The 12,184-nt window shown below is 36.0% G+C and overlaps 1 protein-coding gene across 1 annotated transcript in view; it reads left to right on the forward strand.

Moving 5' to 3' along the window:
* The window catches only part of LOC136840703 (rho guanine nucleotide exchange factor 17-like), a 36,228-nt gene that overhangs the window by 4,797 nt on the left and 19,247 nt on the right, over positions 1-12,184 (forward strand). Inside the window, exons 6-11 of the mRNA XM_067107505.1 lie at positions 39-130; positions 268-412; positions 3,853-3,975; positions 5,480-5,713; positions 6,532-6,748; positions 9,055-9,229. Coding sequence (XP_066963606.1) covers positions 39-130; positions 268-412; positions 3,853-3,975; positions 5,480-5,713; positions 6,532-6,748; positions 9,055-9,229 — 986 coding nt within the window. The remainder of the gene's footprint in view (positions 1-38; positions 131-267; positions 413-3,852; positions 3,976-5,479; positions 5,714-6,531; positions 6,749-9,054; positions 9,230-12,184) is intronic.

Consider the following 12,184-nt stretch of genomic DNA (forward strand, 5'->3'; position numbering starts at 1 on the left):
CAGTAAGAGTACATTTATGTGTTTTTTTTTTTTTGCAGAGAAGGGATGGAAAATCTTACTTTCATGTTTAGCAGTGCAGATAAACGAGCTTTGTGGGAAGAGGCATTTAATGATGCTAAACAAAAGTTAGGTAAGGAGATTATATTAGTGTTTATTTTGAATATATCTAATGTAATGAACCTCAGTTGCAATAACAGTTATTTATATGCCATTGGTAATTATATTAAACTTTTAACAAGGCATAATTTTTCATTCTACATCCAACAGCTATGTCTGCAGATCGAAGACCTCCTCCAGAGTTTGTTTCAGCATTACCTATAAGAAAGACAAGAGCAGGACTTCAGTTTACCTGTGCCACAGCTACTCTTGGTCTCAATGCCCATAATCTAAAAGATGTCTGGGTTTGTAATAGGTAAGAGAATTGAAATTTAGATATATTATAGTATACTTCATATCTCGTCTTGGAAGAAATCATTGTGTAAAGAAATAAAACTAATGTAAAAGTAGCTATAAAATTTTGCCATCTAATGCATTTTACAGGAAAGGATATAACTGCAGATATCATTATGGATTTCAAGTAATATCCTGAGGATTATTATTTTTGCAGAATATTTTATAATGGAAATTTCTGAAAGTATTGTATTTGCATTGTATTCCAAATACTTTATAAACTAAATTTTAATTCCTAAAGTATACAAGGCCTATTCAATAAAAGACCAAGAGTATGCTATGAAAACTCAGCTTCTTATTTCACAACAAGGCAAAGTAGTTCACTCAACTGGCTACACACTGCTCCTAAAAGTCTCCACATTCATAACATCCCATTGTGTGATTTCTTGGATGGCTGTCAGGTTTGATATCCCAGTAAATTCCATGTTAGGTTTTAAAACAATGTCCCTTCAAGGTTGAATTTTAACTTTGTGAACAGAAAAAAGTATGCTGGGGCTAATCATTTGAGTTGGGCTTTGGGGCAGGGGCTTAGTGGTTGTTTAATACTTTGCTAGATACATACAATAAAACTGAATAAGGAGTGACTGTGTGCCAACACTTTATCGTGGTGCAATGTTCAAGTCTGGTACAACTCCTTATTATTATTCAGAAGATGAAACGTATTCAAGCTTCCAAAGAATACGGTATTCATTAGGAACAGTAAGAGGAGGTAAAGGGAAATACAGAAAGGAGAGATCCCACTTATTAAAAAAAAAAAAAATTAATAAATTAACAAATAGATAAAAATGTAAACTATTAAAATGCAAGGAGAATAGTATTAGGGTAGTAATGCATTTCACCTTCGCTTGAACTTCTGAAGTTCCAATTGCACGGCATCCTCTGGGAGGCTGTTCCACAGTCCAACAGTGTGAGGAACACAAGACCTCTGGAACTTAGAAGTTTGACAGTGAGGCACATTTACTGCATATTGGTGCTGCTGTTCAGCAAATCTGGTTGCTCTAGGCAGATAAAGAGGACCATGGATCAATTGTGAATGTGAAAGATCTGTTGAAATGAGCTCATGGGAAAGTGACAAACAAGAGACCATCCATCGATGGTCCAAGTCACGACTACTACAGTTAGGAAACAGAAACCTACCACCACAAACCACTCTATCTAAAAGAGGTAAATCTCTGGCGGAAGCAGACATCCGCACTGGAGAACAATATTCTAGTAAAGGGAGTACAAATGACCTAAAACAGGTTGCATTGATTTTATCACTGTTATAAATATATTAGGCCTTACAAACAACATCCAACTTTTGTGCAGCATTTACTGAAACTTTCATTAGAAGTTTCTCAAAAGTTAGATGTGAGTCAAATGTTACACCTAGGATAGTTAAAGCTTCAGACTCATTCAGCAAAAGTTACATCTGCCCAAAGGGGAGGATGGGGTGGGAAATCTGCACAAGATCTACTAATCAATAGTGTTTTCGTTTTACTGGAGTTCAGCCTCATACCCCATCGACTAAACCATTCCCTGATCCTGTCCATGTCTTGATTGAGGAAGAGGTCAGCTTCATTTCTCAAAAGTGGAGACTTTACTATACCCACAAGTGTTGCATCATCAGCATACTGAACAATCTTGTTTCCCAGGCCCACAACCATGTCACTTGTATACACTAAAAATAACAGTGGACCAAGAACACTGTCCTGTGGTACTCCAGACACTATAGGTCTTGTTTCACTAAAGATCCTGTCCACAGCAACTCGCTGCTGCCTACCTGTAAGGAAATCTTGAAGTAAGCCTAAAACATATCCACCCATTCCATGATTCTGAAGTTTATAAATAAGTGCCTTGCGATTTACTAGATCAAAATAGCACTAAAATCTACCAGAATGACTCCGCACTCAAACTCTCATCAAGGTTCCCTTGCAAATGGCATGTCAAGTCTAAAAGAGCATCGCTGATACCTAGCTGCTTCCTATATGCATATTGACTGTCAGCTAACAATCCTTTAGGCTCCACGTACTTATATATTGGCTTAAAAATAGGGTTTTCAGCAACTTTGGAAAACACAGGGGGAATAGAGATTGGCCTATAATTATTGCAGTCTACAGATTTGCCACTCTTTGGAACAGGCACTTTATTACTAAGCTTGCTCTCATCTGCAAAGATATTACAGCAACATAAAAATCTATAGAATCTACTAAACTTGGGAGACAACATGCTAGAAACTTTTTTAAAAAACAAAGGAACAGCATATCTCCAATGCCTTAAAACTTTCATGTGGAATTCTTTGTTTACTTGTCTGACCTCAAATAAATTTCTAATTGGCATCTTTCTGAAATTAAAATATAACTTGAAAGGGTGGTATTTTCAAACCTTACAGCAGATTCAGGAAAACGGTTAATAAGAGGACTGCATGCCATCCTGGAAAATATGTCCCAGATTAGAAAAAACATGGCACATCACTGTATTTAGCCAGTTGAACTATTTTGAAGGGAACAAGTAGATATAGAATAAGTAGATATAGATTTAATAGGTTCATGCATTTATTGCACTGGCTTTGTATTATGTCAGGGTAATTACAAACCTATTATTTTTACAAATAAAGCACCATTACACACCCCATAGGTGGTTCCTTGTATGGCACATTGTAAATGGTACTACATATAGGTGAAGAGTTATGTTTGCTTTTGTTTGGCTGTGCATATTCTTCAAATTATTGGTCAAAATTTTAGCTAACAAGGATCATAGTTCTCTTAGCTCACAATTTCAAAACTCAGGTATGTGTATGTCAAAGAATTTTTCTTTGGCTTCACATGCATGTCGTTTTAGCTAAAGCGACTCTTTGAAGCCTTTCTCACCAAGGCACCATTCATTTCCTGCACATGAACTTAAGTATTGAAGGTTCCCTGTTACTGTTTAGTATTCTCAGAATGAAAGTTTCTTTCATTATTCAATTTTTCAAACATTAATGGCCCAGAGTTTGACCATACACAGTGTAACATAAACATTAGTACATAGTGCAACTTTATGTTGGAGTAAGGTGTACCTCCCTACTTCAGTGTATAGTACACTAGTGTGTTCAGTACAAATAGAACATCATCAAAGATTTTATTTTCTTCAACTATTCTCTTTTAATATTTTCATAGTAATTTGTGTAAAATAAAACTGCTGCTCATGACTGACAAGTAAAGTACATTGTGTTTATGATATATTTATTATTATTATTATTATTATTATTATTATTATTATTATTATTATTATTATTATTATTATTATTATTATTATCATAATGAGTTTTATAATGATTAAAATATTAAATGTAAACAAGATTAAAGTTTTTAAAAAGATCTGCTAGTATGTAATTAAGTCTGCAGCACAGTGAACATAAAATTGACAATTGACAATTTTCAGTGATGGATACGTAGGACAAGTTTGTGTTTTGAGCTTGCAACCAGACCCAACTGTAGCCTGTTGCAACGGGGTTTGCAATGCTAGAATTCTCTCTATTGCATCCATTCCAGCTGCTCCACAACTGTAAGTATAGTGCTGTATATTATATAGTTTCACACAAATGTATTAAGTGTGATTACGTTAGTTTTGTTCAATAGTACAAATGTTCATTTCAAGCGATCACAGAACTTGCAGCGAGTTCAAAGTAGTTGTTGCTTGTTAATTTAGAATATGTAGAGCATTTATTAATGAAAGAAATTGTCCTTATACAAAAGTACTGTACAATTTGTATATTTGTTAGGATACAAATGGTTTCCTAACTCAATCATCTACTTTAGAATTTTAAAGGGAAGTCAGGAAAGTACTTGTTGTGCCCGGAAAAAATTTTCAGTATGTTATCATACCAGTTTACTTGAAATCATTGTTTTCATTCTGATGCTTCCATTTCAGGTACAGTATTATGTGGTTCTTCCAGCACTCATCCCTTGTATGCACATTATTTTCCACTGTTGATTGAAATCATTATTATTTTTCTGTCACATTGTTCCCATTACAGGGATAGACATAAGTGATGAGTTGTTTCCATTGTCTTTTACTGTGGTTACTTTTTGCCCTGAATTCTCATTTAATCCAAGCGCTCATATGTGCCATTTCTGCATGATCTTAACTTTCCACAGACTCATGTTTTCTTTTTTTTGCATCATATGCCTAAACTATCTGAATCCTTAAACACCATATACCTCATCTACTTTCTCATTGTAATACAATCTGCCCTTTCAGAATTCTGTAGTCAGGAATAATCATTATTCCTTCCATTTTTTTTTAAGTAATCCTGGGTGATGCATAGAGAATAGGGAAACTCAAACATGTACATCTCATAAATTTTTGTTCTACATACTAATGAGATACTCTACCCGTAGTCCAGTCATCTCTACATTGCTGTGTCAGATGATGTCTTGTTGAGTTATTTTCTCCTTCAGCTGATGGATGTCAAAACCCTGAAATATCATGTTATGAATACTTTACTTTCATCACTCTCTCTCATCTGAATAGGAAGCACAAATGCAGCCCCTATAATACATCCTTGAAGCCCCATAGAAGGGTACATCCTATAGGCACACTGTAGATAATATTGTAGGTTTTTCATGATAGTTTTTGGCCCCTACCAGCACTACTGTCTTTCTTTAGTTTGGATGTTTTTCCATTGCTCCCTTCCTAACTAAGTGTTCATCTTCTTCAACTTCACCTTGCTCCAATTTTTACCTCTCCATAAAGAACATGTTCTTCAGAGGATCCTTATCGAAATGCAGAAATGTAATGTCACTGGTCTTATTGAACTACTGCATAAACAGGGAGTCAAGTGTAAAAAGCTTGCTTAACACATGAGGAGATGCAGTACGCATTGAAATACATATCAAACACCAGTGATAGATTTTCCCTGACCCTGAAAGTTGCTTAATTTAATGTCTGTATGTGAATTTGTTGGAATTGCTTGGTACGTAAGATTCTTATTCTATTTTGGACAGTGTTATAGCATGAAGTTTAAAAAATGTGGTTTAATCATCTAATGATTACTGATTCTACACAGAGACTCAAGTGATGATGATGAAGACGAAGACATCCCCATGGAGGAAGACATAAGAAAACGTCGCAGCGAGTCACTTCCGCCAGAAATGGGGAGTGATGACTCAGAGAATCAACAACCTACTATGTGGCTGGGCACAGAGGATGGTTTCATTCATGTTTACAATTGCTCAGATACCATTAGAATTAAGAAAAATAAATTCAAGTTTCAGCCTGGATCTCCAGTTCATTGTATTATGTAAGTTATTATCGTAAAGTTGCATACTGTAAAAGCAATGACAAATATAGTACGTGTAATGCAGTTACCCACCAAGAATTAGTTAAATTATTCCAAGTAGCATTTAAAAGCTGCTAAGTAAAAAAAAAATCTTTTAATGCTTTATTGTCATTACTGCAAAACCTTTTAAGGCATACTGCTTACAGTATGTCATACCATAAACAGCACTGAAGATTCTTTGCAGTATGGCCTCCAGTTTAAAGTCTACAGATATGACTAAGATTTATTTAATGAGTACAAGATTATTTTTTCAGATACAGTACAAGATAATGTCAGGTAATGTTAAGAAGCTTAAAGCAAAGGCTTCAGTTCAGTTATTTAGTGTTTATTCTTCTGTGTTAAAACATGTGAATAGATATTAACATCCCATATTTTTGTATGTTGTGGTGTTTCTATACACTCTTGTTAGGTTTAGCTTGACAGTTATATATGAAATGGTATATGAAATCTTAATTCATAAGAAATTAGTCATTAAACGTACTTTGGTTCCAGATCTTAAAAAGCAATTAAAGTACAGTAATTCTTGATCTTCTATGCCTATTTTGTGATCTGCCATACTTTGTATTTTTATAACCATTATGAGATTGCAGAAAAAATTCTAAAAACAGTATGAATCACCTAAAAACAGCAAAAACCTTGGCAAATAGAACTTTTATAATACAAAGAAGCACTACCTAACCCCCCCCTTATCTTATTCATCAATAGGCTGGCCAAACTCCCTACCCGAAAATACACATAGGTCGATAAATTGTCATAAGCAATGATTCTTCTTTCAACAGACACTTAGACAACAGAGTATTTGCATCTTTAGCCAATGGGGATATCATAGTATATAGACGAGATATCTCCGGTGGGTGGAATGTAGCAGACAGGCAAGTTGTAAGCATCAGTACAGCAGCTGCACCAGTCACAAGAATGATGGCTGTAGCCGGCAAGTTATGGTGTGCAGCAATGAATACTATCAGAGTCTTAAACACTTCTCTTCTACAAGTAGAGGTAAATGTTTGCAGAGTGTTTGATTCACCGATGAATGAATCTGCCAGTCATAATTTTCTAATGTGATTGTGAAATATCAGGCACAGGACTGTTGTCCTTCCATGTACTGCACCATAATTTATGGAAGTTCAAGCACTGAAAGACTGTTTTACTTTTTTTGTAGCTTTCCTCTCAGAAAGTTTACAGTACAAATACTTCTATTGCATCCATAAAATAGATTACCTTGTTATGGTAGTTACAATCAAATGCCAAAAAAATGTAGGGGGTTTTGGTTTACTGTGCCTGCATAGCACATTGGAAGATGGCACTGAAGGGTCGCAAGAACAAGCCTTCAGTCTTACGTGTGCTTTATGAGTCAAGCAATTTGACTTGGTGGTTTAATTAAATTTATTGTAGCAACAGAAGCTACAACAGACAAAAAAATAATTCACAGGTTATTTTCTCAGCTTGCTCGATACTCAAGACTCCTTGTAGCTTCCCTTGTATTCCCAGCTTCATAGCTTTCTGCTTTTACATTTCATCCATTCTCCTGTTCTCTTCTTACTTACCTGCCTTACTTCTTTAACTTTACTGTGATTTTTTTCAGTTCTCATTTAAGAATAAATCCTTCATACAAGCCCAAGAGCTTGGCAATCTGATTCAGTTCTCTCCTTGTATTACTTTAGAATCATCATCATTGTGCTTAACTCGTGAGTGTCACTGTCTTAACTTTAGTTCAGAAATGGAATCATGAATGCAGGTAAGTGAGCTTTCAGTGCCTTATAGCATAATAAAAAGGTAAGGGGCAAGTACAGATGCTCCCCAGGCTAAGATAAGGTTACTGTATTTTCTAATAACTGTCAAAAATATCTCAAGGCACCAATGCATTTTAATACATATATCCTAACGAACATCATAGCATAGCCTACCCTACCTTACCTTACCTTAAACATACTTTGAACGCTCACATTAGCCTACAGTTGGGCAAAATCATTGACACAAAGCCTGTTGCATAGTAAAGTGTAGAATATCTCTTGTAATTAATTGAATAATGTACTTAAAGTAAAAACAGAATGATTGTATGAGTACCAACATTAATGTACATAGGTGAAAGCACACCAAACTTGAAGAATGTTTGAAGAATTAATTGGTAAGATGAATTTGCTGGATAGCCCAGTCCCTTTCTTGGTGATAGTAGTCGATTTTAGTTTTGCCAGAGACTTAACAGGATCACTGCAAAAGTGTAGGTTCCCTAGCAATGGCCATTACAGGTAGTCCGCCTTCATGCTTGGTGATTATCTCTGGTTTATCCTCAAATGCAATTACCTTCCTTGTCTTCTCACCAGTAGTGGGTGTTTGGTACACATGGCAGATGCTTAAAAACACATCATAAACAGAGGAAGGTATCCATAAAAATTGTGACAACACTGGACACTAGGGAATTAGTTGTATACAATTTCTGCTGGATGTTTATTATCGCTGTTGCTGGCGTAAACTTAGAATATCATAAAACAGACAATCTTAACATGGTGAGCGCCTGCAGTTAGAGAAGTGGTATATATGGAAGTGTTTTGGTACATATCAGTAGGATGGCTCAAAATATCATGGAGACAGGGTGAAGAATTAGAAAAGATAGGTGCGCAACGTGAAAGGATTAAACAGTACTTACAGGATATTTAACCTTGTATAATAATGGGAAAACTTGATTGTTAAAACATGACTGATGGTAATTATGATGATTATTGAACTAAAAATATGATTGTATATTTTAGGTATTTAACAACAGAGCTATTGGATATTCAGAATTCTGTAGCTAGGTTGTTTATTTTGCATAGGTACTTAACACCAAGGTTAGCCTCTCTCTCTCTCTCTCTCTCTCTCTCTCTCTCTCTCTCTCTCTCTCTCTCTCTCTCTCTCTCTCTCTCTCTCTCTCTCTCTCTCTCTCTCTCTCTCCATCCCTGTGTCTTGGTGATCCTTTCTTATACTGTAATTTTAAACTTTATCATAACATTTTATGGTAAATGAAATCCTTACAGCAGTTTGGAAATAATATATGCCAGAGGTATTTTCATTTTATTTTTAATCAGAGCCTTCTTGCATTGTCTGATTGATACATATCTTTGGCAGGCAGAAAAAGGGAATGAGACATTTGACTGATGAAGTGTGGGATTTCATTAGTTCTGGAGGATCTTCACTTCCTCCAACTTCCATTTTCCATTTTAATGTGTATTGAGTAACTACAGTATTTATAACTGAAGGTTTGCCCTAAATGGTGTTCAGATAGGAAAAATTAAAATCTTATTTTAAAACTGTTTTACTTTCAACAGCATTCGTTTGTGGTGGGAGGAGAAAATGGAAGGGGAGTTTCGTGCATGGTGTCTGCAGGACATGGTGTATGGATCTCAGTACACAATTCAGCTGCAGTCCGACTGTATCATGCTGTAACATATGAATGCCTGTGTGAGGTAAACGTTGCACCAGCTGTCACCAAAATGCTTGCAGGTAAGCTAAAATTTTTGACAATCTATTTAATTAACTTTCCAGAAGATCTAATATAAAGTCAGCAGAATTCACAAACTAAAGTAACATGAAATACATTAATCACTGATGAAACAGTTCTGCAATATAGATCACTTTACAGTATTGCAGTATAGTCAGCAAAGATTTAAAATCCTAATCCATTAGGATTTTCAGAGATTAGTGTCTATATGAAGTACAAACTATTACTTTGCAAGAGGTTATTACTTTTGTACTTGCATGGCAGACTAAGATAGCACTCTCATTTCTAGGTAGGTAAAGTCCACCCCTCAGATTGGGTATGACCCCAACATTGCCACTGACCTATTCAGTTTCCAAGCTGTGGTCAAGTGTTACAAATGTGTTCACATATTGTTTATTTTCATGCATTTTCATTCCATTTTTTGTAATTTCTTCAGGTAATACGATTCTTGCCTTTTTGCATTAACCAATAATTTTCCTTGGTACATTTTAAAAATTTGATTTTTGTTCCGAGCTTTGCTTACCTCTGAGTTTAGGTGGCCACTAGTAATACACTCCCATTTGTTAGTGGGTTTTACTTCAGTAAACATGAATAACAAATTATTTACCAACCTTATGTTGAACTGCCTTTATATTAGCATGAAACAATAATTCATCTGATGTCAAGAGGATACAACTTTGGGGGCAGGAACATTGCTGTTAGAGTTATAGCATAACAGTGTCTCATCAAAGTACTGGCATTATCTAAATACACTATTTTGTTGTGAACGGGTTCCGTGGGTGGGCCCTGTAAGTCGAAAATTGCCGTAACAGAGCATTATAATTATAATGAAAGTAAATACTGAAGCGCCATTACAGTGCCAGAGTGGCACTGTAAGTCCGTAACGGCACCATAAATCCATAAGGCTCCGAACAGGACAAGGGACTCCTGAGTTACATACAAATACAGTTACATAATTTGTGACACTTTGTGGAGTGAGTAACATGCAGTCCTGTTAGCACCTCAATGATTGTGATAGTGAAAGATCCCAATCAAATACAGTAAATTTTTGGGAGACCGGGCAGGATCTTCCTTCATGCAATTAAATCATTATTACCATTTTTGCAAAGAAGTCTTCAAATTTAATTTAACCTTGTTCCATATAGTGTTCTCCTGTCTGGAAGGCCATTCCTGACCTTTAATCTATTAAGATTGGAAGTTGTTACCTTAATGCCATGATGTTAACAGATAAGAACCTTCAAACAAGTCATGATTTTCTTCCACTGCATAAAGTTTTCAGAGGGTGATTATCAAACAGGAGCAGCATCATCTGCATATTGTACAGTCTTTGCTTCAAGGCTAAAAATAACAGAATGGCCTTGATTATTTTTATTTGGAATCCAAACAGGGCAGTCCAATTTCGTTAAAAACCAAGTATCAATTGTCCCTCATTTGCAAAGTGGTGGTGGAAATCAGGTCCTGCTCAATTGACAGCTAACTTACAAAGTTCCGGGTCAGGAGTCTAAATTGTTCCCTTTGAAAAACAGCACTAAAATTGAGTTTTGCAGCATTTGGACATCATCTCTGAATCATTGCTCTGTTTATAAGAGCAGAACTCATACAAGATCTGGAACAGTAATAGGTTTGGTCCTATCTGATCCTCCAGTGAACAAGAAGAAAGTAAGTCTCACAAGGGTGGTAACGTTTAAGGGTCAAAGTTTGGATCCCTGACCACAAAGCCATGCAGCAGTGTATTGCTTGACTAGAACTGAAATTGTGCCAGTTGTTTTGGGGTGGAAACAAGACCTCCTTTTCCCACCTCTTCCTCTCAAATGTCCAACAGGTTCCTGATATTTTTTACTCTTTTGGTGATTATCAGTGGATATACAAGGGATTTTGCTAACCTGAACTGTCAATACCATTCCCAACATGTAATACAATTTCAAAACCACTTCATGTCAATCAGTGCATGTATGGCCTCCCAATTAAGAAACTGTTAATCCTTTTAAAACTCATCACAGTAAGACATTAATCTTAGCAACTCTTTTTACTATTCTAAGAGGGTTTGGGCCATACCATACTATAATGAAGATAGTGGTGTTTTATAAGAAAGGCAGAGTAGTCCTGCATCCTATGGTTTTGATTAATAACAGACCATCTCCATCCCAACAGTCCTATTCAGGTTGAGGCCAGTACTCCCCACATCCTATAGCTGGTTAATAAAACGGACCAAATTATGTAGAGTCGATAATCAACCTGATCATTGTATCACTGTAGGAAAACGTTTTTTTAGTTGTCTTCCTGCCTGAATAGTCTGTCTAGACTGAAGTAGTGGTTTGCATTTTCTAGGGGAACCCAACAAAATTGTCTTGAACAGTTCATGTCCATCAGGGCAAATCATTGTCATTCATCAAACCCTTACCTGTCCTGGAGTGAAAATGAAGATTTGATAGAGAGCTTGTTGTATGTTGAAACAGATTGTAGGTTATACTCTGCAGTTATAAGATTCCTCCCTGTGTCCAGTTAGTTTACTTTGCACAGGGCTTATTAATTTGTAAATATCCCACATGTCCTTCTGGGCCTCTCTTTATCAGTAAATGACTTGATGGTTAGGTTAAGGCATGGGGTTGCTATTACAACAGATTTTTTATTCGAATTGACATATTTCAGTGTAATGATATTTGGCTGTTCAAATCTCTTTAAAATATATTGACATGATTCCCCTTCAGGTTGTGATGACATCATTAGACAACACAAGGCTGCATGCCTAACCCTTGGTTTTCTCTCCGTCACTGTTTGAAATCTCTTGTGGGTGGGAACAAGTGCAGGAACGTTGTCCCTCCCTCTGGTTTCCTTTCTGATTCCTAGTCATTTCCTCCTCCACTGCCTCAGTTATCCCTCACGGTCATTTCAGTCAGGCTTGCCTTGACTCTCACCTGGCTGTGTTATCCATGTATTTGTCTAAATGACACATTTGT

Source organism: Macrobrachium rosenbergii, chromosome 8 (assembly GCF_040412425.1).
Source record: "Macrobrachium rosenbergii isolate ZJJX-2024 chromosome 8, ASM4041242v1, whole genome shotgun sequence".
Classification (NCBI taxonomy): domain Eukaryota; kingdom Metazoa; phylum Arthropoda; class Malacostraca; order Decapoda; family Palaemonidae; genus Macrobrachium; species Macrobrachium rosenbergii.